Here is a 9120-nt window from a genome sequence, read left to right on the forward strand (position 1 = left end):
AGTAATCCACAGCCTTGCAGTTTTCACAGCTGTGCTGTATCACAATTGAGCTGTTTGCACTGAATAAAGTTTCCTTTTTTATTGCACCCCAAATCCTGTTGATACTGAATTGATGGCCAATGACAATTGGTTGACAAAGCTTATATTAAAATTCTGTACTATCTGAACTTCATCAAAACCTTGAAGCATGTATTTCCTTGTTATACTCCATATGCATAACATATATAAGCAAATATTTGCATTACATACTTACAGTCTAAGGTTCCATCACTTCTACAGTGCTTGAGTGTCAGCATTTGGCACTTTTCCCATGATTCAGATTGGAAATAGATACCTGAAGGCATGTTTAGATGTGTATGGATTAACCGTATCCTGATACCAAGTGTGTTCATCATAATAAGCAAAATAAGAGAACTGGTAATTTACAAGAACATGGCTTCAATAACTAAGAGACAGAAAAGAACTGTGAATTTAAATGGCTCTTAATCCTACTAGTTTTATTAAAAACTTGTTTTTTAAATAAATCTGAAAGGCAGAGAGAAGTGTTATACTAGTTTTAACTTTTTCAATTTGAGAAACTTCTGATTAAGAATTCTTTAGTTTGTTCATATATGTTGCCACAAACCCCAACTAGAGTGACTGTTTGTCACTCTAAAACATTTATTTTAAAAAATGTGGTCCAATTGTACAAAACATAATGAAAGATAAGATAATTTCTTTGGTGAGATTTCTATACTGACTACCAAGGACTGTCGATCTTGGCATAGAACACTCAGTGACTTGTTTCTTCTCTTTTAATATTGCTCTGTTTGGTCAGATATGGGTTAGTTTTAATTGCATTCACAGTTCTTTTAAAACCATTTTGATAGGTAATTTAATTGCAATGCTACATTAAAGACTATTTTGAAGCAGTGTCTGTTGGGAATACAAAGTAATACAATTAACATAAGATGACACAGCTTTCCTTTCTTCTCAGATAATTGTACTTTTGGATTGCTGTTACTTTGTCGCTTACCAAAATTGTCAGTGGTAGTGTATACTATAAGAAAGAGTGCTATGAAGAGTAATTTTAACTACTTTTTCTTTTTTTTAAAGCAATAAAAATTCATATTTTCCAAAAACATATTTACAGACTGAAATTCAAACTTTACACTGCCTTCAATACATTTATACAAGAGCATACAAAGCCCTAGGAAAGTATTTCATTACAAAATATTTCTCATCAAGAAAATATTACTTGTCCTTAAATAAAATACAGGAAAAGGGGTAGAAAATAAATATGTTTAAAGATGTCCATTCTCATGAGTAACAAAATAGTATACAAATAAATGAAGCTAAAATATGCATGAACTTTAAAACGACTCTAGCAATGTGTGCACAAATTTGTTATAAAGTAAGGTTTCGACAACTCTCTGTGTTTAGTTATAAAAATTCAAAAAGAACCTAGACACAGGGTTTCACTGAGCTGAATCCATGATACAAATAGCCGGTGGACAAAGAATGTAGCTGTAACCTTGGCTTTTGATGCTAGCAAAACCATCCCACCAAATGACCTGAAATGTACCCCACCCTCCCAAAGAAATTTTCAAGATAAGAGATGGTCTACTAATTCTGATAAAAAAAAAGTTTTTAAAAAAGTTAGTATTTCACTACAAACAAGCAGTTTCAGTTCTAACAGCATCCTTGGGAGTTTCAGGGTAAAATGCTCTGTGCTTGTATTTTATGAAAGTCCAACCCCACTTTCGGTCAATGGGAATTACTTCTACCCGAACTCCATTTTTCTTTTAAATCCACCTTTACACTCACCAGCATATGATCTGTCTGTTTCCCTAAACCTCTCTTCCCTCCAGGCCCTTCATGGTCTCCAATGTCCCTGGAGAGCGCTAACTTTCAGCACCTGGGACCAGCTCTGCCCATCTCCCCACTTTCGTCCTGTCTCCTCTGTACCCCACTAAACCCCAGCATACAAATACAGTTACAGCACAGGGCACCCAAAACAATGTACTCAAAATAAACTCATTCTAAAAACCTTAATAGTGTCCTAGAGGATTTTCACCCATCAGCAAAGTCCTATACTTGTGGCTGTGACTAAAACCTATGTTAAAGAACCAATCTGTTAAAACAGGCTGTTGCTGATAACAGAAATTTCACAATAATTACATCAAGAAGCTGTAACAGATAAATAATGTATACCTTAAGTTAAGCCTTCAACATTTGTCATCAGTTCTATTGTAAAATATTGCACATGATATTCAGTCTTTTCCTTTTGTCTGTACGGGAACAAAAAGAAATAAACACATGTCTATTCAGACACCAGAGTAAGTCTAACATGAAGGTAAGCTGCCTGAGACAGGTCCTTGCTCTTGTCTGATGTGAAGCTCCAAGAGTGTGCACCCTGGTACTGAAGGGCAGGATGGGGAGGGATGTTTGTCTCAATCACAAATCCTTGCCACCAGAGGCAAATGGTCTGGCAAGTCCAACACTGGCGGGGAGCCCACACTACTTGAAGGACTTCGGAAATGCGTGTCAAAGGAGTTTGGTGTGATCCCAACTTCGCCTTTCAAAAAGTCATCATCTTCATCTTCTACCACCTCCTTTTTAATGGGTTTCTTAAACTCCTGAAGCTCTTCTGCACTCATGTCTTCCCATATCTGATAAATAGAATCAATAAACTTCTTTGACCTCTTAAGCACACAAGGATCGAAGGGAAAGGTGTCCAGTGGGTTTGTGCAGGTTTGCACTGAGTCTCCTCCAGCTGTATTTCTAATAATTGGTAGCATCTGGCGATTATTCCTCTCAATAATAGTGTAGCAGAAGACTAGCTGGTATTTACTTGTAATTGCAGCAAAAAAGTTAACTACCGAGGGTAGGCAAATCTTCAGAGGATTTAGTTGACTCATCACTATCCGTTCAAAATTTAGACTTTGAAGGTACCTCAAACCTTCCTTCAGGTTTCCACTTAAAAGCTGCTTGTGTCTAAAAACAAAAGTGTAGAACACAGCTTGACAGGCTGAGTAGAATGGTCCGTGAAGAGCAACATCACAAAATGCCTTTGTTCCCGAATCCTGGTTATTAAGGTACATGTGCAGCCAATTAACCAAAAGATCTAGGCATGATTTTACAGTAATAAGAGGAATATATTTAGCTCTTGCCAAAAGGCTTCCAATGTAATTTCCAGCAGCTTGCCTGATGATGGCAGGGTTATTTGGATCCTGCAATTTTTTTCCAGAGATGTTCCAAAAATGCTTCTGCAAATCCCAACTTAAAGCTGCAGAGGTAAAACATGAAGAACTGTACGTGGCAGGAGGGATGGGTGGGCAATAAGAGTTTGTCAAAGATGATTATGAGATCGTGATATAAATCCTTTGTTTTGTTGACATCAATCTTACCATCTACATAGCAGACATCCTTAATGTGGGACAAAAGTAAAGACAGCAGGATGTCCAGGCGTTCCACGACAGGATGGACCATCTGACTGAGCCTTTCAGGGTCAGCCCTTGTTTCGTGTTCAGGAACTTCATCTTCATCCATATTAAACAGTCCTTCTGTGGCATCTGTCCCGCTACCAGTTTGAGCTGCTATTTCCTCAGCATCTTCAATATCCTGCCGGGACGCACTCACATCTAACTTGAGTAACTTTTCAATGACAAGCTCTAGAATGTCATGCCTCAAGGTTGGAAAATACACACTAATCCTTAGTAAGTTATGAACATAACATTCCAATGTTCTCTCAGATTTTCGAACAAATGGAAATTTTTCTACCAGTATTGGCATGAGAAACCATGGTGTCGATGGGACATATCTTGCTATTATTTGCAAGGCCCTATGACACATGTCAAAATTTGCAGGAAGATTATCATCTTCGTCATCAGAATCTGAAACATCTATGTCACCTTCCTTAATGACCACCGGGGAGGTACAAAATGGGAAGCAATCATGCTGAGACATGGTCTAAGGAAGACAGTCTGCGCTGATACGAGATTACCAAGAAAAGCCAAATACTCCTCCACCACCGTCTGACTTCTATTCAACCACTGCAACCTCAGGAGAATATTGATAAGCTGCTCAAAGTCTTTGGTCAAGTACATGATAGAGGAACGGAATTCTAACAGCCAGTTAATGATCTGGTCATCCTTTATGTCTGGATCCAACAGCTGATTCTTTAACAACTCATAGTCATTTGTTTCACCCTTTTTGTACTTCAGCAAGACTTCTCTCACAGTTCCACCAAATCGAACAGTTTTTCTTGGGGAAGAGTTGAAGAAATCATTCTCTAATTCAAGCACATCTGAAATCCCAGGCCTAGAGGCACCCAGCGTCTTCACCACAGAGGCTGAGGCGGCCGCACCTCCAGGTAACCGCGTGTGAAGCACTGGGGCCGCCACTGGGCCGGACAAACGCGACAGCTGTACTACTTTATCTTTCTAGAAGATGGATATATTTATCTTGGGTTGATCCTTGAAAATTGCTTAGGTAATACAAACCAGGCATTTAAATGTGGTGTGGGTTAGATTAGAATATGTGAAAGGATATTACAGTATTTATCTTAGACATGTAATTTAAGAAAGACTGCTACACACCATGTTCATACCATAATCTATACAGAGTCTAAATAGCAGCCAAGAAATAGAGGACTTTTCTCACCATCATCATCTCAGTGCTAGTATAAAACAGGGACAGTGACAATACCTACCTCATAAGGTTGTTGTGAAGTTTAACAGCTAAATATTAGCTACAACTACAACTAGAATGCAACCATTTTAGACCTTATTTAATCAAATTAAGTTTTTTAAAAATTATTTTTAAATATATATTTTAAAAGATTTTATTTATTTTTAGAGAGAGGGGGAGGGAGAAGAGAGAGAAACATCAGTGTATGGTTGCCTCTCACATGTCCCTTACTGGGGACCTGGCCCGAAACCCAGGCATGTGCACTGATTGGGAATCAAACCAACAACCCTTTGGTTCACAAGTCTGCACTCAGTCCACTGAGCTACATCAGCCAGGGCCAGACTGAGATCTTTAAACTACACCCTGATATACACCATCTAGAGGTAAAGACTGGGTCTATATTGTTAAAGATTTTATTATGAAGGTTAAGTCAACATTATAGTCAGCACTTTATTTTTAATTGTATATATTAGTAATACATATCTATAGAATGATCATTTTCAAGCCACCTGCATCAGTTGAATAAAGATTATAATAAGGCAATCAGTATGATTTCTGAAAAAGACATTTATCAAACCCTTGGACAAGTACATGCAAATAATTTAGTCCAGGGACATTTGTACTCTTGAGTCTTTTTTGGATGGTGGATAGCTCCAGAAAGGAACAGAATAAAATTTAAAGAAAAAATGTGATCTTCCTTTCTATTTCCTACTCATGAAGAGTAGCTGCCATAGATTTGGTCCAAATTAAGTGAATAGTTCATTTGTATTTAAACTTGGCAAAAAGAAAGAAGGAAGAGCGATCAAGCATGCACATGGGCCATGCAGAGCTGGTACTTCTGGAGGGCTGTCTCCCATGGAGGCTTCTGTTCACAAATCAGACAGGTGGGTGGTGCGTTGTGTGGCATGATTGTGGGGAGTGGTGTGGGCACTCCTACCTCCACTGTAAGCTCAGGCTACACTATCCTGGGAAGGGGAAGAACTGTCCTTCCCCCTTCTATGTTTGTCTGCAGCATCCCCAACGAGAAACTATTTGGATCTGCCCTTACCCAAGTCCCAGTGGCCCCACCCAGCTGAGCTCAGTTCTGCAGGGGGAAGGGAGGGCTGCTTGGAACTGGGACATTTGAAGTCTGTCTCCCTTAGAAGCTACTGTTGGGGACCAAAACCAAGTGCTTGGCTTCCAACTGCAGGCTCAACTGGCACCACCTCCCCACCCCGAGACTCTTGATCTGTCTCCTCCAAGCCCCAGGGGCTTTGCCGTGCCAAAGTTGCTCCTGCAGAGAGGACGGCTGGCTGTACCCAACCTGAACTTTCAATGTGCTATTCCTGGGGGAGACTATGGCAGAGACTGAGTGCTTTGGTTCTGAAGTAGGAGCCACTTTCCCCCCATTGAGAGCCCAAGTAGGGGAACCACTAGCCCCATCCTCTCAACCAATCTCCCCACCATACCAAGCTCCTAACTTGTGAGGTCTGTGGGTTTGGCCAGCCTGGGCCTATTACAGTCTTTGCAAGGCTCTGGAGGAAGACCAGACAAAAAGAGGGAGGCAAAGTAGCTGATGGGTAGAGGCAGACCTCAGGGAGCATTGAATCTTTTACAGATCTGCCGAAGCTCTAAGCTAGAGGAATCAGAGCCTTGTATACAGGTTGGCCCCTCCCATGCACATTCAGGCCCAGTAGACACAACAACAAACAGTAAATAGTGTGGTAGCTCCAGACACCAAGGATGCTACCTTTCTGGAGCCATCATGCTACTCACTGTGGCTGAACCCCATCCATGTGGACCCAGAACCAACACAAACAGTACCAGGCTCCAGACCACATCAGAGCTTAACCCAACTAGCTACACAAGTTGCACACCCAAAGGGGGATCCCTGAAGATATTAGACCCTGCTGGGAACAACTCTGCCTTGAGGGGCAGCCTCTGCACATACATGGGTACTGAGGTTTATCCTTATAGTCAGCTAGCCTGAAGGGTGAACTCCACCCACAAAAGGGCCAACAGCACTTAACACAACTACAACAGGAGGTTACACATAACCTAGAAAACAATATTCCTGGAGCACCAAGCTCAGGTGATCTGGAAGATTATGCCACCAAGTCAAACAAGACACCTGCATCACAAAGCCATCATAATAAGTTGGAAGTCATAGCAGATACAATATAGAGACAACATGGGAAGGAAGAGAAATAGGCCTCAAAAGAAAGAACAAGAGAATGCCCTGGAAAAAATTAAATGGAAGCAACCAAAATATCAGCTGCAGAGTTTAAAATAATGGTTATAAGGATGTTCAGGGACCTTAGAGGAAATGAATGACTGCAGTGAAAACTTGATAGTAAGCATTTAAAAAGACATAGAAACCATAAAAAAAGAACCAATCAGAAATGAAGACTATAGTATCTGAAATGAAGAAAATACTAGAAGTAATCAACAGCAGGCCAGATGAAGCAGAGTAGCAGATGATTTAGAGGACAAGAAAGATAAGAGTAAGCACCCAAGCAGAGCATCAAAAAGAAAAGAAAGTTTAAAAAACTGAGGAAAGTCCCAGGGACATCTAGGACAACATAAGGATAAGAACATCTACAACATAGAAGTACCACATGAAGAAGGTGAGCAAAAAATACAGAACCTGTTTGAAGAAATAATGGCTGAACATTTCCCAAACCTTGTGAAGGAAAAAGTCACAAGTGTTCAGAAAGAATAGTCCCAATAAAGATGAACCCAAACAGACCCACACAGAGACACTCCATAATTAAATGTCAAAGGCTGAAGACAAAAAGAATCTTAAAAGCAGCAAGAGAACAGCAATTAGTTACCTGCAAAAAAAGTTCCCATAAGACTGACAGCTGATTTCTCAACAGCAACACTTCAGGCCAAAAGAAATTGGCATGAAATATTCAAAGTGATGAAAAGAAGGACTGCCGTGGATGGTGTAGTTCAATGGATTGAGCACAGGCCTGTGAACCGGAGTATTGCGGTTTAACTCCCAGTCAGGGTGCATGCTGGGGTTGCAGGCCAGTTCCCAGCAGGGGATGCATGAGACGCAACCATACATTGATATTTCTCTCTCTTTCTCCTTCCCTTCCCCTCTAAAGATAAATAAATAAAATCTTTTAAAAAAGAAAGGAAAAGCAAGGACCTACAACTAAAACTACTGTATCAAGCAAGGATATCATTTAAAATTGAAGGAGAAATAAATAGCTTCCCATACAACAACAACAAAACCCCTAGAGGAGTCTGTTACCACCAAGCCAGTATTGCAAGAAATGTTAAAAGGCCTGCTTTAAGAAGATGAATAAATAAAAGAGGATCCAAGGTGGTAGAAGAATAAGTGGAAGCTACACTAACCTCCTCCCAGGACCAATCTGGAATTACAACTAATCAGGAATTCCCAAATGAAAAATAGCTGGAGAGAAACCTTATGACCATGGACAGATGTAAGAAACCACTTTACTGCAACATGACTAGTACAGAGTGCACAGGAGGCACAGCAGGCCTGGCTGGGCTACCACAGGTGGCAGCTGAAGTTCCAGAGAAAAATCTCAGCAGCTGAGGGATTCCCCCTGAAAAGTGTGGGCTCTAAACCCCAAGCTGGGCTCCCCATGCCTACAGCACCAGAGCCAGAAAGGAATCCATGTAACACCCAGCTGTGAAAAGCAGCAGGGCTTATGTCTGCTAGGGAGAGACAGCTGAAGATACATGGAACCTCTTGAGGGGCAATGCACAGAATTTCATTTACAGCCACTTACCCTGGGCTCCAGCAAAGTGGGGACAGAGTGGACTATAGACACTTGAAGAAAGTGTGGGTGTGGGGATGGTTTTGGGGACAGAACTGAGGGAGTAGCCTCCAGGGATCCCTGTGCTGAGTCATCCCCCATACTACAGTTGCCATCTTGCTCAAAGCAGTACACTCCCCTCCAAGTAGCCTCAGCCTGAGGAGAAGCAATAGCCCTGCCCACAGGAATTACTCGGCCCTACCCTGTGGTGCTTAAGTATGAGGGCTGATTACAGATTGACTAGATTAACAACTGAGAAAGATATCCACAGACTGTGGATTGCTGGTAGTCTCAAACAGGCTGCCTAGGGACAGGCTGGGACACCATCTGATATCACCAGGGTCAGATCTGGAAAGAGAAGACAATGGTAAACACTATATTCTACTGAGATGAATTCCAAATAATGAAAAGCAAAGGCCTGCAACCAAGACTACTCTACCCAGTAAGTCTTTCATTTACAATGAAAGGTGAAATAAGGAGTTTTCCAGATGAAAAAAAAAAAAAACTAAAAGAATATACCTCCACCAAGCCAGTACTGCAAGTGATGCTAAAGGACTGCTTTATGAAGATGAAGAAAAAGAGAGAAGGGAACACAGGTACAAAAGTACAGAGGGAAAAGGAAACAAAAGACAATGAATAAGTATCTATCAATAATAACCTTAGTGTAAATGGATTA

At 40.8% G+C, this 9120-nt stretch overlaps 1 protein-coding gene across 1 annotated transcript; it reads right to left on the bottom strand.

The window, feature by feature from the left end:
• Nucleotides 1-1317: 1317 nt before the first annotated feature.
• On the bottom strand, nucleotides 1318-8546 carry LOC119062775 (RNA polymerase I-specific transcription initiation factor RRN3-like). The gene is given in 4 exon segments (XM_037163845.2): nucleotides 1318-3224; nucleotides 3226-3908; nucleotides 3911-4424; nucleotides 8418-8546. Coding segments are annotated over 4 exon segments (2118 nt in total). The 3' UTR covers nucleotides 1318-2432.
• Between the last annotated feature and the right edge of the window lie 574 nt (nucleotides 8547-9120).

This window comes from Artibeus jamaicensis, unplaced genomic scaffold, assembly GCF_021234435.1.
Source record: "Artibeus jamaicensis isolate MK-2021 breed Jamaican fruit bat unplaced genomic scaffold, CSHL_Jam_final contig_924, whole genome shotgun sequence".
NCBI classification, from domain to species: Eukaryota; Metazoa; Chordata; class Mammalia; order Chiroptera; family Phyllostomidae; genus Artibeus; species Artibeus jamaicensis.